The sequence below is a fragment of the Mirounga angustirostris genome, unplaced genomic scaffold (assembly GCF_029215605.1).
Source record: "Mirounga angustirostris isolate CCGP_5_RB_7025 unplaced genomic scaffold, mMirAng1.0.hap1 SCAF_6, whole genome shotgun sequence".
Taxonomy (NCBI): domain Eukaryota; kingdom Metazoa; phylum Chordata; class Mammalia; order Carnivora; family Phocidae; genus Mirounga; species Mirounga angustirostris.
The window spans coordinates 146,712,286-146,738,104 of record NW_026991714.1 but is presented as its reverse complement, the minus strand read 5'-3'; the positions used below and the strand labels follow the sequence as shown (position 1 = coordinate 146,738,104).

The window sequence follows — 25,819 nt, the reverse complement described above, 5'->3', positions numbered from 1 at the left end:
ATATAATTTCTGTTTGTTGGAAGCCTGGCTACCTTGTGTCCTGGAGCTGGAAGGAGGAGGCGAGCTAGGGTGTCTCACTCTTCAGTCTGCTGCTATCCACTGACTGAGTTCTTGGTTTTTATCCATCATATCACACCTGCCCTCCTGTGTCTGGAGCCCCCAAATCCAGAGCCTCTAGGATTGTTTGGTTTTTTAAAGAGAAGAATTTCAGGTCTTCTGTGGGGTAGGGAGATCTGTAGACAGAGCTCTGTGGGAATCTATTTTTTTTATACATGTTTTGAATCAGTTCCCTGTTTTCAGCCCTGCCTCGCCTTTCAAGCTACCCAGGAGTCTAGTTTCAGGGCTTTTTAAAGCCCTGGATGACTTGCTTCTCACTGGTGTTCCCCTTGTAAGCTTGCATCTCCTTCTCTTGCTGAGTCATTTGGGACTCCTCCATCTGATTTCTATCTTCATATATTGTAATTTGGAGATTATAAATGTCTTCTAGTTTTGTCAGATCTGACAAAATTTTGTCAGATTGTATTTCTTTATCTTGTTTTCTTTGGAGGGAGTTTTTGAGACTAGAGTGCAGAGAAATCAACATTTACCCTATCATCTTGAAACAGAAAAATCTGTTTTGTTTTAGAGAGAGAGAGATTGGGGCGGGGGGGGGAAAGCAGAGGGAGAGAGAGAATCTTAAGCAGGCTTCACACTCAGCCTGGGCTCGATCTCACCACCCTGAGATCACAACCCAAGCTGAAATCAAGAGTCAGACGCTTAACCAACTGAGCCACCCAGGTGCCTCAGAAAAATCCCATTTGATCTTAAGTGGCTAGTATCAGGTTTTCTCTTTGTTTTGGATTTAATAATTTCCACATTTATCTTAAGCAAAATTTAGTCTGTTAGATGCATTGGTGTTTTTTTTTTTAAGGTAAAGAAATGATGAATATGACTTAATTGCCTAGAGAAAATTATATTAATTCTTAACTTATGGAGCTCTGTAGTGTACAAATTATCATTCCATCTTAGTGGTGTTTTCAAGACTAGCTTATACTCCAAGGAATCCCACTTTTTATTCCAACAACTTCTGATAGAAATTTGTCTAACATTTATGAAGTCTTTCCTGCATTTTTGAACAGAAAGGGATGAGTGTACCCTTCTCTTGGTTTCCCAGACGTCCTACTGACATCACGGATTGCTCTGTGCTAAAATTTGGTGACACCTCGGGGACTGGCCCCTCCTCTTTCGCTGAATCCTTCCAGGCGCTTGCTTTATAAATTCATAATTGATTTTGCAGAGGTGGCTGTCACTTCCCTGTTGAATCAGCTTCGGAAGGGGCCTTCCAATCCCCTGACACCTTACTGCATTTAATTGAAGGTCTAGTGTGCTCAGGAAGAGCTGAGATCGGCAGCAGAAGCCAAATACCCAGGCTGGCCCAAAATTTAATTCCAAGTCGGAGTCAAGTAGACTTCGGTGGAATAGCATGGGGATAACTCCTCCACATTCTGTGATTCTCTCGGGGTGACACTCCCAGGCACTGTGGCAGCTCTGTTCTCGTCTTCTCAGCCCGCGGCCGGGTATTCTCAATCTTAGCACAGCTGACACTTTGGAGGAGATGCTGCTTTGTGGTGCGGTGGTATTGTCCTGGGCATTGCAGAATGGTGAAGAGCATCCCAGGTCTCGGTCCATCCATTGTCAGTAGCACATATGTGCCGGCTGGGACAGCCAAGCCAACTATCCCCCAGGGGACAACATGGATTCCTACTGAGAACTTCAGACTAGGAGTCTCCTCTTTTTTCAGATTTTGTAACTCTGTTCTGGATATTTGAAGTTGTAGAAAATGTGGCAGCAAGGGCCCAGAATAGTATTGTAATTCCTTATAATTTTGTAGAATGTGGGATAATTCATAAAGCGCCCATATTTCCATAATTTGCCAAATCGTCATTGTTTTAAATATACTGATAACTAACATTTGTTAAGTGCTTGCTTTTTTTTTTTTTTTTTGAGCCCACACAGGGTGCCGGGTCCTGTTGTAAACACTGTCAATACCCTAAGGGAGAAATGAGCGCTGCCCCCGTTTTGGCAGATGGGGAAACTGAGGCACAGAGCATTTCGGCAAATTGCTTGAGTTTATACAGGGTGGAAGTGGCAGGACTGAGATTCACACCGAGGCAGGAGGACTTCAGAGCACAAGCTCTTAACCAGCACTTTGTGCAGTGGTTGATTTTAAGGTGCTGAGACCAAAACACCAGCTGCGCTTGTAGACTTTAGCCCGTCCATTCTGAGCACCAAGAGGGCAGGACTGCACACGTTTTCCACCTTTCCATTCCTCTTACCTGGGCCAGTACCTGGCAGATTGTAGAGGCACGGTGAAGGTTCATTTTAATAAATGAAGTAAACACCAGTCTCATGGGTTGTTGACGCGAAAAGAGGAGCCCAACAAAAACTAAGTGTTATGGTTTCTCAAAGGAAGCTCAGTGGTGGTATTGTAAGTACTGATGTGCTAAACAGGTGTCTGTCATTGGGGGATCCCTGCCTTTGGTGAGGAGGTGCAGGGACCAGGCCAGTAGCCTCCAGCCTGGGGCAGTGGTCTCCTTGTTGGCGGGCAGTTTTGGGAAATGAGAGCTTGGGTGTCAGAGGGTCACCCGCACTTTAACAAAACCCACCAAAGCATGGGTGCGTACCGGTAAGACACACTTGCATAATTTAGACTTTCTTTGACGGTTCTAGAAGGCAGAACCTTGTAGCACTCCCAGGTCCCAATCACAGACGCTCCGTATGCTATGAGACCCCAAGGGGCTGGTTAATTGAGAGCTTGAGTTTCTGGAGAATGTTGACTAATGGGTGTTTCCAGTCACCTTCACCCAAGATGGTAGTGCTTTCAGGAGACCGTGATATGTGAGTGTTCTGACATTTCCCTCAAAGCTCTTTCCAGATTGTTTCAGGAGGGGGTGGGAGTGCATGTACTATGGTTTGGTCCTGATACAAGGCTGATGTTAGCTGGCGCAGAGATGGTAGGGCCCCACTCATGGAAGCCTTGGCCGTGTTGTTCGTCTGCTGTAGCTGGACTGCGAGTTTCACATCACTGTTGCCCATTAGAAGTAAGGCTGCCCCAGAATTTGAGCTGAGAGGTGCTCAGAGGGAGGAAAGGTGGGCTGGCCTGCTTTCAAATATCACTTAGAGTTTTTTTCTGATTCTGTATTTGTGAAATAGCTATGGGAATAGCCATGGGTTCATGTAGAAAGGATCTTAGTAAATTAGGAAGCTTCACTTAGTTCAAATATCCTTTTTTCCCCCTTTTATCTCATCCTTCCTTCCTTGGAATTCTTTCTTGAAATGGTGTTAATACAGGGAAAATTCCAGAGCAGAAATGTCACATACCTTGTAAATTCAGGTCAAAAGAATCTTTGGTAGCAATAGTAGCCAAAACTCAACACGTCAAGTGACTTAAATGCCAGTAAATAAATATTCAGTAGATAAACTTACCCTTCAACATTCAGCTCGGATAGCACCTCTATCCTGCTCTCTCCCAGACCAAGTAAGCCATTATCCTTAAATGCTCCTGTAGCAGTTTGCTCCGGTTCCTGGAATAACACAGGCCCCATTGTGTTTCTAATTTATCTGTTTTCATGTCTTTCTTCCTGCCTGGATGGTGAGGTTCTGGGAGGGAAGGATTCACCTTTGTATCCCCAGCACCTGGCATGTGTAGGCTGGTACGTAGGAGACGGTCTGTGCCTGCCGGATGCATGAGTAATAGGGGAGCTCATTAAATTTCATCTTCAACACTGGGCAAGAAGAGGACGTATCATATTGAAATATTTCCAACTTGTTAATAACAGGCCACTCCGTGTTATGATTTAGGAAAAGGAGTGTTCAGGACATAGTGATTTTTTTCTCTGTCCTGTGCTCATTTTCTTCTACCCCCCGCCCCCGAGCCCCCACAAGTCTCATGAAAATATTCATTGATTCTGGGTCTTTTTGAAGAACATCTCTCTTTCTTTCCAGGCAGGTATTAATGAAAATGACTTTTACGATGGGGCGTGGTGTGCAGGAAGGAATGACCTCCATCAGTGGATTGAAGTGGATGCTAGACGTCTGACCAAATTCACTGGTGTCATCACTCAAGGAAGGAACTCACTTTGGCTGTAAGTGTGGGTAGACCTGTGCTTTTCTAGACTCCATGCCTTGGGTCTAATGTTATAGGGTTTGGACAGAGACAGGGAAGATGCAGAGAAGTATCTGGTGATAAGCAACAGAAGTGAAGAAAATTGGAATGTGGACAGGATGCTGGGCTTGCTGTAGACACAAGCATCTCTTGAAATGATGTTATCCCCTGTACGAGAAGAGAGAGAAGGACCCACCTGGCAGGTTGGGCTGAGTAGACAAAGGTGTTGTAAAAACAATGCAGCTTAGGCAGGTGGCTGCCATCTTGGATCTGTGATGAGTTACTGGTACCCTGACTGGTAGACTGAACACAGCCCAAGCTGGGAACTCTGACAGTGAGCAATAGGTAACAGGTCCAAGCCACTGTTCTGGAGTAGATGGTATGAATCCTTTAGAATCTGAGGACTGGAAGCCCAGAGAGGTTCCCAAATAAAGGACTGTAGAGAAGTAGTAGAAATGAAGGGTGAGCCAGTATGAGGCCTGAGAACGAGATGGAGCCCATTTCTCAGAATTGACCTTGGGCCCAGGGTTGGGTCAATAACAAGATGAAACTGATAGTAATCCTAAGAGAGGTAGGCTCTTCATCCCATGGTAAAGGCACACAGTGGAATATTGCATATTACTCAGCCTTAAAAGGAGAGGACATTCTGACACGTGCTATACCATGGATGAGCCTTGAGGACATTATGCTAAGTGGAATAAACCAGTCACAAAAGGACAAACATTGTGTGATTCTACTTAGTGAGACCCCTTGGTGGCCGCCGGGGCCTGGAGGAGGGGGAATGGGGAGTTGTTGTTTAATGGGTCCTGAGTTTCAGTTTGGGGTGATGGAAAGTTCTGGAGCTGGATGGAGGTGGTGGTCGCACAGGGATGTGAATGCACTGAATGCCACTGAATTGTACACTTAAAAATGGCTGGAATGATACATTTTATGTTATGTATCTTTACTGCAATAATGAAAAATTGTATGTGCCAAAACAATGCGCACAATAAAACCAAACAACCTCCCCACCTCAACCTGGGGCTGGTCATGGAGACGGAAGCAGGGCCACATCTGTGGGGTTGTCCTGTGACTCCAGCCATGTGGACAGCAGACAAGTGAAGACCGGGAGCTAGGCAAGGCCTAGAAGGGTCCATAGGACCTTGGGTGCTGTCTGAATTTAAGCAAGAATTTTCAGGTTCCTCTGACATCTGATGACAACTGAGAAGCCAAGGGCACAAAGGCCTCCCACGCTGACATTAGGAAACTGGCCCAGTTAGCTAAGACCCCTCCTGCCCTGCCCACCTCACCTTCCTGTCTGTGCCACACTCTAGAATTTCATTTCAGTATTTGCTCATTACCTCTTGGCAGTTGTGTAAAATCTGTCTGTAATTTGTTGATTCGATTACTTTTTAATTCCTGGAAAGGTCAACGTTAATAAATAAACCAGGATAAAGGAGGGGAACCTGACATCTGTGCTCACATTTAACTGCCTGTCATTGTCACTGTAGAGGGGACTTTCTTACGTAGTGACAGTTGTCAGGCAGTGACTCATCATCTATTTTCCTCTGCGCTTTTTTATCGTAAAGACGATATTATAACATCTAGCAACATTTAAAAACAGCACCCATGATTCCACTGTCCTTAGACAAACATAGTTTTTTGGGGGACATATTTGTAATCCTATTACATATGCAATCATGTTATTTTAACTTAAGGACGTATCAAAGCATTTTTCATGCTGTTACTGAGACTTCGTAATGGTCATTTTTTTTTTTTTTTTTTAAAGATTTTATTTATTTATTTGAGAGAGAGCACATGAGAGGGGGGAGGGTCAGAGGGAGAAGCAGACTCCCCGCCGAGCAGGGAGCCCGATGCGGGACTCGATCCCGGGACTCCAGGATCATGACCTGAGTCGAAGGCAGTCGCTTAACCAACTGAGCCACCCAGGCGCCCGTAATGGTCATTTTTAATAGCCTGTAATTTACCTTGCCATGGCTCCGGCTACCTTCTCAGTTTTCTGGTGTCACATATCATTTTGCAAGAAAGCATTTTCATACTTTTTTCTTCCTTTGAATTATGTCCTTCAAATACATTTCCGGAGCTGGGATAATTTGTGCATTTTGACAACATTTGGTTATGTATTTGTGCTGTTTTGTGTAGTGCGTTTTTTTTCACTTTGCTTTTCAGCAGCGCCCATGTATGTGCTCATAATGATGATTTTTGCTCTGTGGTGTGCACTGTGCTCTAATCAGCTCATTACCATGACAATTGTTTTCACTGTTTAGATTCTGAAAGGCAAGAATTTGGGGGAAGAAAATGTTGAATTGCTCAAGGGGAATGGAAACTTGGACAGAAAGATTGATCTTGAGATTATCCATAGGGATGAATGAAGGGATTTTACCTTAATGCTGGGATATTAACCTGTCTAACCACTGTCATTAGAGAGCCAGTGGTCGAGTTATTATTGGATTAGAAAGACCGAGCAGCGTAGGAATAACACTCACATTCCATTTCATCTAGAACACAAGAGCATTTTAGGTGAACAAGAAATTGCAGTAGAACAGTATCTTTCTTTGACTATGCCTAGGACAGGAACATCTTAGAAGACAAGGGATAGAATTGCTTTTTTTTTTTTAAAGATTTTATTTATTTATTTCAGAGAGAGAGAATGAGAGAGAGCACATGAGAGGGGGGGGAGGGTCAGAGGGAGAAGCAGACTCCCCGCCGAGCAGGGAGCCCGATGCGAGACTCGATCCAGGGACTCCAGGATCATGACCTGAGCCGAAGGCAGTCGCTTAACCAACTGAGCCACCCAGGCACCCGATAGAATTGCTTTTAAGAGTCAGATTTTTTTTTTTTTGGCTAAATGTCTTTTAAGTCAAATTGTCCTTCAAGGACGATGGAAAGAAATTTGATGAGTTTCAGTTTGTCTTACCTCCTGGAATAGGAATGTCTCCACTAAGGACTGAAGAGGAAATAGGACAAGGATGAATTTTGGTATCTGAACCTTTTTATTCCCCAGAGGCATGAATAATGGTAGAAGCATTGGGATCTGTCCCAGGATGACCAGAAAACATGTCAGCCATGGGAACCATCAAATGCTGACAATGAAGAAGGCAGCAGGTGTCCCTCTTTCCCTCTCCCCATGACCTCGGTCCCCACGCTGTTCCCAGGACAGGTGTCTATGGTACCATTTTTTTTTTTTTTTAAGATTTTATTTATTTGACAGAGACACAGCGAGAGAGAGAACATAAGCAGGGGGAGTGGCAGGGAGAGGGAGAAGCAGGCTTCCTGCTGAGCAGGGAGCCCGACATGGGGCTCCATCCCAGGACCCTGGGATCATGACTTGAGCCGAAGGCAGATGCTTAACAACTGAGCCACCCACGGGCCCTTATGGTACCATTTTTAATATTCCTATTTACGGGCTTCTGTGTTCCTCCCTGCTGGTCTGGGAGTACCTTTATGATAGAGACAGTGCCTGGTCGCCTTGCCCTGTACCAGGCATCTATTAAGACACTCAAGTAATGATTTTTTAATGAACGAATATTGTTAGGAAGTAACAAATTGACAAAGGTCCGTTCACATGGAATGGTAATGAGTTCATTAATCTGCGAGTGTCAGTGACCGAGAACAAGTTTGCAGTGGGAGTCGGGAGAGGAGAGGGGCCGTGGAAGGTTGAGGAGTGACGATTTCTAGTGATGTATGGTAGCATGGACAACAGAACGCCTTTGGAGTCACGTCACGGCTCTTGACTCTTGTTGGTTATGAGACTTCCCTTCCCTTGGAACCTCAGCTTGTTGCCTGAAATAAGATAACTATTCCCTCTATGGGGTCAAGATGCAGTGGAGGTCAAATGAAATTACCCAGCACATAGTAAGTGCTCAGTAAATGTTAGTTTCTTCCCTCTGCATCTCTTTGGGTTTATTTAAAACAGTGGCTTGGAAGCTTTATTTTTAGCCACAGAAACCTTTGGAGGATACAGGGAGGCTAGGCTGCGCTGTGTGAATCTGGGGGGCGCAGGGGAGCTTTGCCTGCCTAGCCCGACCTCCCCCCCCCCCCACCCCAGCGGAGCAGCCCTGGAGGATGCCTTCATCCACGTAGCTCTGGTAACAAGCATACTGAACGGCCTGAGGGCCCTCTGGGCCGGTTACAACCCTGCCTGCTCCTCCAAAGGCCCGTGGCTGCTTCCTGAATCTTGTCGGGTAAAGGGAAATTGTGGAATTCAAGCCAAGACAAGCAAGGGCAGGGTAGGAATTAGAGCTTGATTTTTCTAGTTAAACATGCAGAACCTACCCTCATCTCAGAGAGTTGCATTTTGGTTGGGAATGTTTTAGGAATGGAAGGGCAAGAGGTTGCCGGCCCTTTGAGGTCGGAGCCAGTGGGTATTGCTGTGTACAAAGGCTTCTGTCTGGTTGTTAGAGTACGGGAGCATGTGGGAGTTACAATGCATATATATTTAAGGATATTATTAATACTTTTCATCTGTAGGACTTTCATAGCTGGTATTTTTTTTTTGTGTGAAGATTTTATTTATTTATTTGTCAGAGAGTGTGAGAGAGAGATGAGAGAGCACACACAGGGAGAAGCAGGCTCCCCACTGAGCAGGGAGCCCGATGTGGGGCTCGATCCCAGGACCCTGGGATCATGACCTGAGCTGACGGCAGACGCTTAACAACTGAGCCACCCAGGTGCCTCATATGGTTGGTATTTTTAAGTGAACATCCATAATCTTACTTGTTTCTGACATTCTCTTTGTGTGTTTATGAATTCATTCAGCTGTTACTGAGCACTCCGTACTCAGCCCTAGGGATACAAGGTGAGCAAGGAGTGGCCTGCTTGCAGGGAGCTTTCATTCTGGTGGAAGAATCCAGTATGTTAACAGATTCACTAGCATCCGCAAAGTACCCGTTGATGAGGGATGGGGAAAGAGCTGTTATCAGATTTGGGATGTAGGCGTGAAGGAACATATGGCAGGTCACAAGGCTTAGCCTAGGTCTGTGACTAGTTCATAATCCAGTTGATGACAAACTATAATTCTAGTTTTAATAATTTTTCTATTTGAAAGTAATAAAGTATAATTATTTTCATGATACTGAATAATTTATATTTTTCACCAGTAGAAATTATCCTTCTCCATCGCACTGCAGTTTAGTGAAATGTTAGTATACTAATAAAAGCCAATCTTTAATTTCCCTAATTTCAGAAAGTATATTAGACATATGGGTGTTACAGTTATAACCAAAGTGATGATTGACAAGTTAATTATTCTGCTGGAGGGGAATAGATGCTGTAATGATGTGGGCAAGATACAGGCGATTAAAAATAACCACGTTTTAAATTTTAATTGTTTAATAAACAAAACGATTCTTATTCTCTGGAGAGTCTGTAAATGTGTCCTTAAAGTGGGGTAGCTGTTTGACTGATGAGTTTGTAAGGTGAGGACTGGGAGGGTTTGGCTGGTTGGCTGACTTTTTAAAAAGCAGTCGGGCTCTTTAGAGCCAGAGGCGTGGGTCCCCGGCTGTGAGCCAGGCTTGTGACCGAGGACACAGTGATGGTGGAGCTGGCTTTCTATTTGTCGGTGGAAAGCTGTAGCAAAGGTTCTGAGTGTGGGCCTCCCCGTACACAATTCTGATGGTGAAGGAAAGGAGCAGATGAGGTGCCCCAAGGAAAGGCTTGTCTCCCCCTTCTGCTCCGGAGACAGCTGTGTTCACAAGGGGGGCTGGTGGCCGACGGGGCAGATGGCTGAGGGGCTCGGGGGTGGCTGGGAGGAGTGGGACTGACGCCGGTGGAGGAGCTCACCCTGGAAAGGAAGAGGGTCTCCTTGTCCCTTGACATACTGAAGGTGGGGGAGAAACCCTGAGGTGGATTCACAGCCTTGGCACTAGAGGGTTGGTTTTACATTCTTGCTGAAGCAGGAGGCGGGGTCCTCTGCAGACAGTGAGTGTGGCCGGTATAGGGGTTGGACGCTTCTAGCAAGAGGACAGGGAGAGCTGCCGAGCGCTCAGCTGGTGTCCGGAGCTCATAGAATTGTAACGGTCCCACTTGGCACTGAGGGCACTTTCTGCACTAGGGGGCGGTAGAATCGGTGGCCATTTCCCTGGAGGAGGTCCGGGGACAAGGGCATTTTGTGAGCTGGTAGGACACAGAGCGCATTTGGAAGGAAGGGTGTGAGGTTCAGTTCCAGGGCTGGTGGGGGAGGAATCAAAGGCAGAGGGCTGATTCCCTGGAAGTGAAGGGCAAGTTCAAGGAGCCACTGGGGGAGATGAGGCTTTAGAAGTGACACAAACTTGGCCGGGAGGACAGGGGTCATCTGAAGACTCCGCGGGGCCAGCAGAGGTGATGATCTGGGGCCCGGGGGGGCGGGGGGTGTGAGCGGAGTGTCCGAGAGGAGCAGACGTCTGGAAATCTTGAGGCTGCAGGGTTGGCGCTCCGTGCTGTCCCTGTTGGGAGCGTCTGCAGGACATGCTGGACCCCAGCTCAGAGGAGGTGAGGAGGGGGTGCCTGAAGAGACGGTGGGGTCTGGTGAGGAGGGAAACGCAGGTAAGAAGAGGCAGAGGCAGGGTGCCTGGGTGGCTCAGTTGGTTGAGCGACTGCCTTCGGCTCAGGTCATGATCCTGGAGTCCCGGGATCAAGTCCCATATCGGGCTCCCTGCTCAGCAGGGGGTCTGCTTCTCCCTCTGCCCTCTTCCCTCTCGTGCTCTCTGTCTCTCATTCTCTCTCTCTCAAATAAATAAATAAAATCTTTAAAAAAAAAAAAAAAAAAAAAAAAAAAAAAAAAAAAAAAAGAAGAGGCAGAGGCAAATAGAGACGCCGCTGAAGGGTGTTCATGGGCTGGAGGGGGAGCCTTCCCAGCACCTGCCTGGCCCCGGGGTTCTGCCCAGTGACTGGACCTCCGGCTCCCCAGTGAGAAGTGTTCACCCAGGCCCTCCCTTTCTCTTCAGTTGATCTGGTTTTCTGCCTTCATGGCTCTCTCACTGCCCCCGCCCCCACCTCCAAGAATGCACAGAGGCAGCCCCCCCCGGGGCGCCAGGGGCTGGGGCCGGGAGCTCGGAGGGACGCCCAGCAGTCCCTGGAGCAGAGCTCGAAGGGAGGCTGGCTGGCACACCATCACTCATCTCCTGTTGAGTGTGTGTGTGTTTTCAGAATGCGTGGTGCTGTGTCTCCTCACTTACCGGTGACATGAAATGTTTGCCACCTGCGGGGGCTGGGAAGACAGAAGCTTCCAAACTCCTTTCTAACTTCTTTGAAAACTGACAGTCTTTGAATTGCTGAGTTTGGCACAAAATGGAGGGGTTTTAATGAAAACCTCTGCAAGTTCAAGTAAAAAGCCAGGCATGCGATCAATTCTTCATGTTATGTTTCCACAATGCAGGGAGAGTTGTTTGAAATTAAATAAAACTCTCACTTATGCCTGCGTGGCCCATACCTGGTTTCCTGGGTGCCAGTGACTAAGAAAGAAGCTCTCAGAAGGTAAAATCTTTGAAATGGAAACAACTCTAGAGCTCCTTCCCAGGGATGGAATTTCCACCCTGCTTTATTCAAGGGTCCACTTTCCCTAGCTGTGACTCCCTGGGAAACCCTCCAGAAGGTTGCTGGGTACACCCTGTCTTTTCTCTAATCGGTTTCCAGGTGGAGGGGGACCTGCCTGCAGTGGGGCCCCTCCCCTACTTAGCTCATGTCATGCTTCCACCCTGGACCCACATAGCCTTTGTGGATTGGCTCCCACTATCTGTCTCACTCATTCCCTTTGCTCACTGCACCCCTAGCAGGAGCCTCCTCTTTGTTCCACAGATAAAGGAAGCATGTTCCTGCCTCAGGGCCTTTGCACTTGCCATTCTAGCTGAAGGCTCTGCCCTCTTGCATTCAGAGGCTTTTTTCTGACCATTCTTTTGAAACTCACTCTTAGTCGCTCTCTGTCCTTACTTGGCTTTATTTGATGACCAGTTTATTTGTTGGTACTGGCACTGATCTCACTCCCAGGCAGCAGGCGGGACCTAGCTCTTGTGTGCCACCACACCCCCAGTGCTAGATAGCGCCCTCCAGAGGGAAAGGCTCAGCGACCGCCCCTCCTGCTGCATCACTTGAAATTGTTCAGATCATGGCCCAACTCTTCTATCCAGAGGCTGGGCTGCCACCCGCTGCCCAGAATGCACTCGTAGTAGGGGGGCTCTTTAGTGCGCAGACCACTGAGAGAAACTTGTCACACCCTCTGGGGAGGCAGCTCTCCCATGCCTTCGCTGTCCTTCCTTCTCTGATGACCAGGTCCTCAGCTGGTGTGGGAGGGCAGACAGGAGCACCGATTCCGGGGTGAGTCGGGGATCCAGACTTCCTAGTTGGCATGGCCCTGGCTATGTTTCTGAGCCTTTCTGTGCCTCAGTTTCTTTATCTATAAAATGATGACAGTGGTACTTGCCACATAAGGTGGCTGAGGGGACTGAACCAGTTAATACACGGCAGGCAGTCAGGATAGTCCCTGGCATGCAGTGAGCGCCCTGTTGCTGCTGATTTCTTGGTATTTCTTCTGGTCTTTTGTGGAGAGTCCTGCTCGCACTCCAGCCCCTGTGCCAACCCCTCTTTCTTCTCTCCAGCTGGTGCTCTTAGGGCACTCAGACCACGTCCTCCCCTCTTTCTGATGGGCCTCGCTCCCTGTGTGTGGTCTTCGAGTCTGACCCTGGGGCAGGTGGGTGGTCCAGGTGGGCTCCCGGCCCTTCCCGGCCTCTGTTTCCTGGTCTGTCGGGAGAAGTGACGACTCCCTGTCTCAGCTCATTGTGAGTGTTCAGTGAGACACGGTGGCACATTCGGGACACAGCAGAGACTCCGTGAACCGTGGCTGCTGTGATTTATAACGTGGCCTCACCCCCACTTTCCTCGGAGCTCCCTCCTCTAGCCGTTCACAGCTCGAACCTCCAGTGCCCCCTCGCCCCCAGAGGGCACCCAGGAAAGACTAGAACTGGCTCGGTCGCATTGCAGCGAAGAAGAAGAGCCTGACATTTTGTGAAAACCTTCCTGTGACACATCTGTATTTTACTGACATTAATTTGGCCAGCAGGAGAATTTCTTTAAATAAAACCACGGTGGTTCCCTATACCAGGGTGACTGAGCACTCTGCCTTACTGTACAAGGTGCTCTCAGTAACTCTGCCAGGAAGGTCCCTTCCTTGTCCCCACTCTGTGGATGAAGAAACTGAGGTTTGGAGAACACAAGTAACTTGGTTATCTCTCTATGTTCAGAGTAAATATACCCGTGCTTTCTGCGCCCCCCTTCCTCCCGCTATTGCTCACGATTTTCCCCTGCGCCTTGAGGCCTCAAGCCCCACGGATGGACTCGTGGGTGCTTCTGCTTGCAGAATCTGGGGCCAGAGGGCATTGCCGGCTGCACCCAGGGCCCACTTACCCATCAGACACAGCAGGCACGGTGCCAGGGGCCTTGTGACCTTTAGGGGCCCATGACAATGTTTAACCCCTTTGACAACCTGAATAAAATAAATGAGCTTTTAGATGGAAGAAAAGGTTTTAATAGATAATGTTCATATCTTCATCTTTATACTCATGTGGTCAAAAAATGGTTTTAAATTTTTTTTTTTTTTTAGGGAGGAAGTGGCCTGTGCTCAGCAGAGTAGTGGCCTGCCCTGATGTTTATGTCCTAGTCCCAAGAATCTGTGAACGTGCTAGGTTTCATGGCAAAGGGGCCTCAAGGTTGCACATGGAATTAAGATTGCTAATCGGCTGACCTTAAAATAGAGAGATGACCCTGGGTTGTCTGGGTGGGCCCAGGGTAGACACAGGGGTCCTTAAAAGTAGAAAGGGGGGGCACAAGGACAGCTGGTGGGATGGCAACTGTTGCTGGCTTTGGGGCTGGAAGAAGGGGCCCTGAGCAGGGAATGTGGGCAGCCTCTAGAAGCTTCCAGAAGATGCACAGCTCTGCTGATGCCTTGATCTCAGGACTTCTCACCTCCGGAATGGTAAGATAGTACATGTGTACTATTTAAACTGCTAAGTCTGTAGTGATTTTATGGCATCCTTGGGAAACTCATAGCATCCACAAAGGCAAAAGTTTCTAGGGTCCCCAAAAGTCCTCAAATGGCCTGGCTGCCCCACAGCTTTGCTCTCTGATGCAAGGTCATGCCATGCTAGAGAGCTCCAGCTGAAGGCAGGGCCTGCCAAGTAGCTCCATGCTCGACATGCATTTTAACTGAATGGAACTGGGCCAATTCTCTTCGCTCTATTTTTTAGGATTCTTGTGAGCCATTTCTTTGGTTCCTTTTGTCCTGGTCTCTTGAGTGACTCTTCCAGATTTAAAGGGCTTTAAATATCTTCTTTTTACTTTAAGTTCTCTGCAGTGAAGCTCCTTAACTAGGAGCTGCTTCATCCTTTACCCAAATTTATTGGACTTGGCCCCCAAAGTGGTATTTTTTCCCCTCTTACCCGGTAGACATTTTTTACTGGAGGTAATGGAAACTGGATAATATTTCTAAGTTTATAACATTCCCTCCTATGGTCTGCATTTTCAAAAGGCCATGGTAACTGGTCCAAAGTGAAAAATCTAATAAATCAATGGGCTGATTTTTCAGTGCCCAACATTTGTCTGTACTGAGAATATAGCAGACCCATTTAACCGTGTGGCTGATTGCAGCAGAGAGAGGAGGCGGGACGGAGGGAGAGAATAAGGAGGATGTATTTTGTGTTCTTGAGTGCTGTGGGTACCATGCCTATTAGAGACAAAAGGCAACACCCCCCCATACCCCCCATATTGTTTCAAGATGCTACAAAAGGCAAGTTTAGACCTCTGGGGAGCAGGGGTCTTGCCAACATAGCTTCGCCACAGCCAGGATTTGAGCCTGCAAAGCTCTGTCAAGGAGGTGATGGACAGGAAGAGGAAGCTGCCAGCCTCCTCATGGTTCCAGCAGAAAATTGGCCTAAACACTAGGAGAGATTGTTGGGCCCTTCCTTCTCTGATTGAAAAGGGATTTAATAGTGTGCTTTCCCTGCTTGTGTGAGTAAGTGGACAACACTCAGTGCTATTTACAGCTGGGGTCGTGGCTTATTCGTGGTCCTTTTAGTTGATTGATTTTGCTCATTTGCCATAGCTAGTGGTATTTGCCAAAGCAGATGATAGTTGTTGGTGAGGATTTGGGGACATTCTCCCCTGTGAGGTGGAAGGAGAGAAGAATCTGACCAGCAAGTCCAAGTGTCCTGAAGCTCCACTGTGGTAGAGCCCCGATGGGCGTCTCGGATCTTACCCTGTGTCCACCCAAAATTAGTTCTTTGTGATTTGAGCTACTCGTGTTTTTCCCAGTTACTCCCTTTCTTGTCACTTTGCCTTTTGCTGTACAAAAACTTTGAATTTTTATGTGGCTAATATAATCAGTCTCTGAAGGTTTATGTCATATTGGAAGGCATTGTCCCTTCTGAGGATGTAAATAATTTCCCCCATATTTTCTTTGAGTGCTTTTATGATTTCGACTTCTGCATTGAAATCTTTTGAACCGTTGTATTTTGGAATGTGTGTTGGCTTAGGTGTAATAGATCAAAGTCATTCTCCAATGGCCACTAGGATGTCCCAACATTATTTTTTCCCCATATTTTCTGCAACTGCTATGGCGTGAATGTCCGTGTCCTCTCAAAGTTTGTATGTTAAATCCTAATACCTGATGTGGTAGTGTTTGTGTGTAGAGCCTTTGGGAAGTGATGAGGTCATGAGAGTGAAGCCCCCATGATTGGGATTATAAAAGAGGCCCCCCCAAGCTCCCTAGCCCTTTCTACCATGGGAGGTCGTAAGGAGAATCTGTGACCTGTGGCACCCTGTGACCATCTCGGACTTCCCAGCCCCCAGAACTGTGAGAAATGAGTTGCTGTTATTTATAAGCCACCCGATCTGTGCTGTTTGGTTATAGCAGCCCACAGGGACTCAGACTCCAACTGAAGGGCCTCCAACTTGATATTCTAAATTCCTGTCTTTCATGGGGTTATAAATTCTAGCTGTGTCTTTGGTCAGATTATGGTTTGCAAATATTTTCTCCCAGTCTGTAGCTTCTTTTTTAATCTTTCCCACATTGGCTTCACATGTTAACCTCTTAGAGGAAAAGATTTTAATTTCAACCAAGTCTACTTTATTGATTTTTTTTTTTCTTTCCTTTATGGGTTGTGTTTTTGGGGTCATGTCTAAGAACTCTTTATTAAGCTCTAGATCCCAAAGACTTTCTTGTATAGTATCTTCTAAAGTTTTGTAGTTTTATGTTTTACATTTAAATGTATGATCCATTTTGAGTTAATTTTTATATAAACTGTTAGGTTTAGTGGGATTTAATGATATATGGTTAGACCTAATGCTGTATAATTGTGTATAGATATATATTTGCTTCCTCACCAAAGCTGAACAGACTCTCTCTCCACTGTAAAATTGCTTTTGCACCTTTGTTTAAAGTCAGTTGGCCATGGGGCACCCAAGCTGGCTCAGTCAGTAGAGCATGGGATTCTTGATCTCAGGGTTTTAAGTTTGAGCCCCACATTGGGCATAGAGATAACTTAAACATAAAATGTTAAAAAAAAAAAAAGTTGGCCATATTTATGTGGGTTTATTTCTGAGTTCTCTGCTCTGTTCCACAGATCTGTGTGTCTGTCCCTCCATCCGTACTGCCTTGTCTTTATTAGTGTAGCTATATAATGTCTTGAAACAGGGTAAATGGATTTCTCTCACTTTATTCCTTTTCAAAATTGTTATAGCAATTCTAGTTCCTTTGCCTTCCTATGTTAATTTTAGAATAATATTGTTTATATCTATAAAAAAGTCTTAAGAGGATTTAACAGGAATTGTATTAAACCTATCTATTAACTTGGGGAGAATCGACAGCTTCCTCATACTGAATCTTCTAATCCACAAACAGGGAATGGTTTCTCATTTATTTAGAGTTCTTTGATCTCCCTCGCCAGTGTTTAGGGTTTTTTAGTATACAAATCCAGTACATGTTTTGTTAGATTTACACCTAAGAATTTCCTCTCTTTTGAGCACATGTGAATGGTACTGTTTGCTAATATTTTATTAAGGATTTTTGCATCAATATTCATATGTGACATTAGGTTAAAGTTTCCCTTCTGTGAGCAATCTGTTTATTTTTGGTATCAAATCTTCCACAAGTGAGGGAGGGAGGGAGGATTTCCTTGCTTTTCTATGCTTGGAGTACGTCCAGGCATGAGCTTTCTGTGGGGCTGGGGGGAGCTCTTGCATGACTGCCTCAGCACCAGTCCTCAGGCTGTTTAGATTTTCTGTCTCTTTAGTCGGTTTTGATAAATTCTATTGTCCTAGAACATTTGTGTTTTGAAATATATTCAAATTCGATTCAGCAAAATTGTTTAAGGATTCATTTCTTCTGGCCAGTGATTATTTTCTCATGATTTTGAAGTGTTTGTGCATTTCCTTCTTTTACTTCACTAGAATATCTAATATCTATCTTACCATTTTCCCCTCCTTTATTTATTTTTAATTTTTAAAAAAGATTTTATTTCTTTATTTGACAGAGAGAGAGAGAAAGCACACAAGCAGGGGGAGAGGCAAAGGGAGAGGGAGAAGCAGGCTCCCCGCTGATCAGGGAGCCCGATGTGGGGCTCGATCCCAAGACTCCTGAGATCATGACCTGAACCAAAGGTAGATGCTTCACTGACTGAGCCACCCAGGAACCCCTCCTCTTCTTCTTTTTTTTTTTTTTTAAAGATTTATTTATTTTAGAGAGAGAGCGCACATGAGTGGGGGGAGGGGCAGAGGGAGAGAGTCTTCAAGCAGACTTCCCACTGAGTGGGGAGCCGGATGCAGGGCTTAATCTCATGACCATGAGGTCACGACCTGAGCAGAAACCAAAAGTTGGATGCTCAACCGACTGAGCCACCCACGCACCCCTTTCCCTTCCTTTTTTGAGAATAGCAATCCTTAGAATTATTTATTAGTTCTGCTCTTTTTCTGTTTTTGAATTCATTAATTTCTTTAGACCGATTCTTTCCTTTTGCTTTGTTTAGATTTATTATTCCACTAACTTTCTGAGTTGGACTCTTCATTCATTCATTTATTTTTCTCCCTCTTATTCATTGATACCACTTTGTAAGACTGAGAAACCTTTGCTAAGTACTGCTTACCTCTGTCCTGGTGGTGCCGACATAGGATGTGTTATTACTGTTGTTTTCTAGATGCTCTTTAGTTTTGATTTTGGTTTTCTCTTGGATCAGAGATTGTTTAGGAGACTGATTTACGTTTCCTGGGGCAAGTGGGTTTTGGATTTTTAATTTCATACGTGGCTTATTGAATCAGAGAATATTGCCTCTACTTTCTAATTTCTTGGTACTTGGGAAGTTCCTTTTGAGATCTAAAATAGAAGGACTATTTTTGTTTTCAGACTACAGAACACATGTATAGCCATTAAATTTACCTTATTAATTATGGTGTTTAAACTCCTTTATGCTGATGCATCATGGCTGAGGGAGACTGTCTCTCTCCATCCTGTGTCTCCTATAATTTGTTTCATTAATGTTAGTGCTATGTTTTAGCGCATAGAGATTCATAACTGCTTAATGCCTTATTGTGAGCTCTGTCCTTTGGAATCACGTTATCACATAGTGCCATTCTTTGTCTGGCTTAATGCTTTTTTCCCCCTGAATTCAACATACAGACTTTACAATTGCAATCTTGGCTTTTTCTGTGTTTGCTTTTGCTGATATCCATGTGCCCCTACTTCTATTTCATTGTTTCTGACTCACTCTGTGTGTTTTTTGTGTATATCCATAGAGTTGTGTTTCCTCTGATGATTAGGAAGGTCTGTAATGTAGTTCTTGTGGCTCTTTCTCTGACTACAATTTTCTATAATGCCCCTAATACAGTATTTCTTCAGACACTACCGATGAACACCCTATTATGAACAAATGATTAAATGTGTGTAATTCTCCTTCATATCCTCCCCTCTCCCTCTGCTCCTTCCAATTTTAGCTGACTTGTTACCTGGCTTACTGTTCACTTCTGCATGGTAAATGTTCCTAAACCTCCACTACCTGATTTATTACTTTTAATATCTTTTAATTGTCCTTCTCCTTCTTTAGCTATTTGGAGCAGATTAAAAAGCACCAGGATACCTGGGTTTGGGGTCTGAACTGGGAAAGCCTCTTGAACTTTCCATGCCCAATAGCACCGTCTTCCCAAGGAGGCAATAATCCTGCCAGGTGCTGCCTTCTGTGCACGGGACAGGCTGCGAACTGTCCATCCTCTGTGTGACCCCGATCGAGCCACTGGACTTCATTGCTTCTGTTTCTTTATGCAGAATAATGATAGTTACTGACCTCATAGTGTTGATTAAATGAAATAAAATAAGTAACAGAGCTAGAACTGTGGCTGGCACATAGTTCCCGTCCGGTAGGTGTTCCTGATTATACCCGATGATCCTGGTTCCTGGAACCAAATGAAGCTGTAGTGGAAAGTGGGCATCCCAGAAGGTGTCCACACTAGATACCTCTGAGGGCTGTAAGGAAAACCATGGAGCCCTCTCCCCTCCTCCCCAAGAGCCCTTTCTGCAGCAAAGACGGTGCACTAGAAATAATGGAGCTTATACGGGCAGACCTCACAAAACCCAAGCAGTGTGGAACCAGAACAACAAAAACTGACAACAGTCCTAATAAAAACATCAGCATCAGCATGTTACATCCGATATTCAAGTACATAAAGGGTACTACTTTGAACAGAAGGCTGAAGTTAGCTTGGAAGGGTTGAGGCTGCTATGTTGGGCTTGGGAGATAGGGATAGGTCGGACAATGCCGTCAGAAGGTAGGGTGGAGGTTAGCAGCTGCGACTCCAGCCAGATGTCATGGGGACAGAGATGACAGCTTTGGCTCATTATCTTTTGCTTGTTTCTTTTGTGCAAAGATAGTAAATAACTGTGCAACGAACACTTCCAAGTTAGAGTTCATGGCCAAACTGAGCAGAAAGGAAGAAGGAGGATGGGTGTGTGTTGGGATCCTTGATGGCCTGCTGCATCCAGCTGAGCTCATGCAGCTTCCATTTGGCTACTGTGACTCAGTGGTACAAACATTAACATGCTGGGAGACCATCATGTATGGACCACAGTGAACTCTGCCTTCTGCTGGCATTGGTCCTCTCTGTACACACACACACACACACACACACACACACACGCTCACACACACACTGAGTATCTGTGTATAACACATGGTGCAAGGGCCTCTGTGAAACCTAGCCAGTGGATTCTCTGTATTACCAAGTCCATTCTGAATTGTGGTCTCAAGGCACAGCTGAGGTCCATAAAAATGAGTGTTTTCCCCTCATAGTCCTCTACCCAGAAGCTTCTGGTCTTTTTGGAATTTCTGGTAGGTGTCCAACCATCTCAGCAGAAATTTCCAAACCATGTTTGGTCATTCTGATTTGGGAGGAAGGAGACTTTCAAACAGGAAAAGACACGATTTGGTGGGGTCTGTGTTCTCCCCGCGTGGGCTTGGCCACTTCCACCCGTGCTGGCAAAATGGCAGCCCACGGCCAGGCCTGGGCATCACTCCGCACTCGCCGCTGCCTTGTTACATTACAGAACAGTCATGATGAAAATAACGACCACATGGTGAGCTTCTTCAGTAGCAAGTACATTGCATGTGCTAACTTTGTGCCCAGATCTGTGGCCTGATCCCCCCCACCCCCCGCCACCGCCCCGAGACACTCCACCTTGGCCTGGGAACATCGACCTCTCCCGGTGATGTGGATTGTGCTCCCTCCATACCATCTCTCATGCCTGGTAGGAAGGTTCCTGTTTTCTTGTTAGGAAGAGAGGCTTTGGGGGAGACTTTCCATGTGGTGCTAGCTTCAGTCTGGGTGGAGAGAGTGGTTGAGCCCATGTTTTTTTTCTAAGCATCTTTAAAAGTTAACATCTTTGCTAAGTTTCAGAAAGCCACTGTTTTTCTTCTTTTTGAAAAACCTTCTGATCTCCATGTTTCTTTAAAGTCTATTTAAAAAAATAACATCAGCGCGGCCAACAGACCAGTCAATTGGCAATGCATTTAGAACACAAGGCGGGCAATAGGAAGTAAAAAGCAAAATGCTTTCCAGTTTTACTCATATGAAATTCCACTGACTTTCTCTCCAGAGTTGCATAGTGAAATGTGAACTCTTAAAAGAAAAATAAAAAAGAATCCTTGTTTTTTGATTCTGCTTTGAATTTATAACTGGGATGTAAATTGGCCTCAATTCTTGCAGGCATTGATGAAAATGACCCTAACCTGGGTGGGGAAATTGAGAAAGTGCCAGAGCACAGCAGACATGAGAAAGAAATATGGGCATTAATTTTTTAATTAAAAAATCATGGGTATAGTTGTTTTTTTTTTTAAAGATTTTATTTATTTGACAGTGAGAGAGGGAACACAAGAAGGGGGAGTGGGAGAGGGAGAAGCAGGCTTCCCGCTGAGCAGGGAGCCCGATGCGGGGCTCGATCCCAGGACCCTGGGATCCTGACCTGAGCCGAAGACAGACGCTTAACGACTGAGCCACCCAGGCGCCCCTCATGGGTGTAGTTTTAAAAAGTCAAATAGCACTACTTATACTTAAAAATAGTAGCCTCCAGGGGCGTCTGGGTGGCTCAGTTGGTTAAGCATACGACTCTTGATCTCAGCTCAGGTCTTGATCTCAGGGTCGTGAGTTCAAGCCTGGAGTTGGGCTCCACGCTGAGCGTGGAGCCTAGTTAAAAAAAAAAAAAAATAGTAACCTCCGTCCCATACCCTCGGTCTCGATTCTTGGTGTCCCGAGGCAACTACTGCTACAAACCCTTTAGCCATCTCTTCTATTTTATTTATCTTAATGCCTGTATTTCTGAACAAATGCTTTTAGTACTGTTGCATGATTGTTTTGTTTTATTTATTTATTTATTTTTAAGATTTTATTTATTTATTTTAGAGAGAGAGAGAGAGTGAGCAGGAGGAGGAGCAGAGAGGGAGGGGGGAGGAAGGGGGAAAGAATCTCAAGCAGACTCCCGGCTGAGCACGGAGCCTGACATGGAGCTCGATCTCACAACCCTGAGATCATGACCTGAGCCGAAACCTGGAGGTGGATGCTTAACTGAGTGTGCCACCCACGTGCCCCTCTTGCATGATTGTTTTAAATTAGTTATTATCTGTTCACTTTCTACTGTGAAAGGTGAGAATGTCTTTTTTTTTTTTTTTTTTAAGATTTTATTCATTTATTTGAGAGAGACGGATAGTGTGAGTAGGGAGAGGGCCAGAGGGAGAGGGAGAGAATCTCAAGCAGACCCCGGGCTGAGCACGGAGCCCAACACGGGGCTTGATGTCACGACCCTGAGATCACGACCTGAACCGAAATCAAGAGTTGGACATTTAACCAACTGAGCCACCCAGGCGCCCAGAGAATGTTTTTTATTGACTTACCTCCAATGTGAATGCACACACATTCATTTTCTCTGTCTCTGTCTCTGTGTCTCCTCCCATCCTCCCACAGGAGTTATATTATCAATTTTAGCTAAATCAGTATTTAATGTTTGCATCATGGTCATTGCCGAACCATTATTTATAGCTGGGTCACATGATATACTATAATTATACTAACTTTCCTCTGTAGCTTTTTTGCTTTTCCTGGAGGTAATAATCACTTCTTTTTAATGGTTCCTTGATTTTCTCAGTGCCTATTGCCAATTCATTCCAAAGCTTTCTGATAGACCTGAAAATCTCCCCCGGATACATCTATAATATCAGCAATGGAGTCTTATTCTTGTCTTCCCGGAGATCCCCCTCCTGGAGTCATGGGGCCTCTGCTGGGATCTGAGCTTGTCTGGTCTGCAGGCCCATGGCTGAGCTCTGGCCGGCCAGTACTCCTGCTGGAATTCTCTTCACCTGTCTCCTGAGTTGTATTTTGTGTTTCTTAGATCCCATGTCTCTCGGTTTTTCCATTTATTTTGGTGGCATCTGTCTTCTGGGAATGGAGCTTGGGAGGTAAAATTTTGGATTCCTTGAATGTCAGCATAGGCATTTTTTGTCGGCCTTAACCTTGATGGGTAGTTTGGAAATAATTTTCCCGAACAATTTTTAACAGCTCTATTGAGATAATTCACCCATTTCATGTGTATACAATTCACTGGTGTTTAATATATTCATGGAGTTGTGGTATCATCACAGTAACCAATTTGAGAGCATTTTCATCATCCTGAAAAGAAACCCCTTACGTGGAAACATTGTCCATTGCCCGCTTCAGTGTTACAATGTAGGCATCTGAGGATATTCACACTTGTAACTTTTTGAATTATTTTTCCTCAGTAAAGTTTTAGGGTTTTTTCTATATCCCTTATGCTAAAAACTACCCAATGTGTGCCGTGTAACTGGCACTTGACATGACCTGGAAATACGGAAAATCGTATTTTTCAGTTTGGGAAAATTCTAATTTTCCTTCTTCTTCCTCCTCCTCCTGTACCTTTTCCTCTCCTTCTTCTCCTCCTCCTTCTCTCCATTTCTCCTGCCAGTTTTTTTTTTTTTTTGAAATTACTGTTATTTGCATGTTGAATCTCTTGCATTAATTTTTTCCTTCTGGCTTAAAATGCTAACCAATCTTCACCTTGTCCCCTCCTTTTCATCCTTCATATTTCAGCTCACACACCGCCTCCCCAGGAACACCTTCCCTGTGCAGCCCTAGACTAAGTCAGCCCACCCCCACCCCCACCATTTATAAGCTGTCTATGTTTCCCCTTTGAATAATGTCACAGTTGCAGTTCAGTAATTAATTGTATAATTAGTCATACAGTCCCTGTCTTCCCCACCAGACGAAGCTCTCTGAGGCCAGGAGCCAGGTTTGTGTTGGGCTTCCCTCTGCCCCAGCACCCGGCACACCCTCCCTCTACCTGAGTTATTCTGACAAATATTCGGTGCATGAGGGAACGAGGGTGGCGTCTGTGCTGGGAAGAGCAAAGTTTGAGCTGAGGTTGGCACAGTTCATTAAGACAAGTTCCAGTAAGCAAAAAAGCGATGTTCACCCCGTTCAGGGGCTGTCCAGAATGTTTGGAGAAAGCCAGTTTCTGTTCACGGAACAGCTCTTTATCGCACAAGGCTGTCAGGTGGCTGAGCTGTGTCCCCTGAGGTCACTACAGTCCCCACCTTCTTCATGGGTCGTGTGTTTGTTTCTGAGCCCTTCCTGTTATTTAGGCAAATTAACGGGAGCATGTGGAGGAAGCTCGTGTCACGTGATACCCATCCCAATGGGTAGACTGTCATGTAAGCCCCGGAAAACTCTGTGCCTCAGTTTCCTCACTAATTAATCGCCAGTGACCCTTACCCCTTCCTCAGAATGGGTTTGAACAAAGCAAATGGAGGATTACTGTGTGTTTTTGAATTGTCAGTTTGGGGTTTCTAAACTTCAGGACTGATGGCACCTTGGGCTGGAGACCTCTTTGCTAGGGAGTCTGCCCTGTGCATTTTAGGATGTTCTGTGGCATTCCTGGCCTCTGTCCACTAGGGGGCCCCCTGGTAGCACCCTACTTGGCACCCTAACCCCCATTCATAAGTCAGAAATGTCTCCAGATGTTGCCAAATGTCCCCTGAGGGACAAAATCACCCCTAGTTGAGAAACATCGTTGTACACACGGACATGGGGTCTTTTTCCAGTCAGATGCAACTGGTGATAGTGTCCAGGGCCAGTTGGCGTCCCCAGTGCAGGGGAGACACACCCGCACAGTTGCTGGAGTGCTCAGCAGAGCATATTGAGTGTTGGGCTGGATTTGGAAGAGTTTTCAGAAGTTTCCCATGGCCAGTACAATGATCCACTTGTTCTTGGCAGTTGGGCTCATGATGGGTACAAAACAGAATGCACCTCTTTCTGGAAGTGTTTCTGACATTGTGTTGAAGAGGCCAGATGTTTTGAGAAACACCAGGTAACTATGGTAAGGGGACCGTGACGTCAAACATTGATTTGTCAGATTGGAAGGAATTTCCTTAGTGTGTGTTTGAACTCTCCTGTCCACTCTTGGAGAGAGACTGGTGTGTTGGGGTGGGCAGTGACTTAGATTTAGACTTAGATTTCTGTGGCTGCCATTTTCTGGCCAAGCTCTCAGCTTCCCATTCATTGCCTATAATTAGGTAACCTTTATCCTGCTGGGACCAAGGTGGTAGGACATGTCGGGACCCACACGCCTAGGGAAAGAGAGAAAGGGTCTGGAATGAGTCTAAGAATGGAACTAGAATCAGAGTGCGGTTCTTGTGGTAGGCAGATGTTCCTCCCACAGTATGTCCACATTCTAATCCCTAAAACATGAGAATATGCTACCTTAGATGGCAAAGGGGACTTTGCAGTTGTGATTAAGTGAAGGACTTAGAGATGGAGAGTAGATCCTGGACCAAGCTGGACAAGGCAAAGAAACAGATTCTCTCCTAGAGCCTCCAGAAAGGAACCAGCCCTGCTGACACCTTGACCTTAGCCCAGTGAGACTTCTATCTGACAGAACTGTAAGATGATAAATGTATGTTGTTTTAGGCCACTAAATTTGTGATAGTTTGTTACATTAGTCATAGGAAATTCATAGCTCTCAGAGTCTTTGGAAGATAAAACAAGAGTCCATAAGGCCCAAAGCAGGGCACTTAGGAGCAGCCATTCTGGAGCGAGCGCTGATCCTTGTTTCACATGGTAACCCTTGGCCTGCTAGAGGGTTGTGTGCATGTGTGTGTGCGTGTT

At 45.7% G+C, this 25,819-nt stretch overlaps 1 protein-coding gene across 6 annotated transcripts in view; it reads left to right on the top strand.

Annotated features, from left to right (window-relative positions):
• Positions 1–25,819, top strand: part of CPXM2 (carboxypeptidase X, M14 family member 2) — a 132,828-nt gene that overhangs the window by 50,179 nt on the left and 56,830 nt on the right. For all 6 annotated transcript variants that reach the window (XR_010412608.1, XM_064595406.1, XM_064595409.1 and 3 more), the window contains one exon: positions 3,985–4,124. Coding sequence is in view for 5 of the 6 variants with exons in the window: in XM_064595406.1 (XP_064451476.1) it covers positions 3,985–4,124 (140 nt within the window). In the remaining variant the exon portion in view is untranslated. The remainder of the gene's footprint in view (positions 1–3,984; positions 4,125–25,819) is intronic.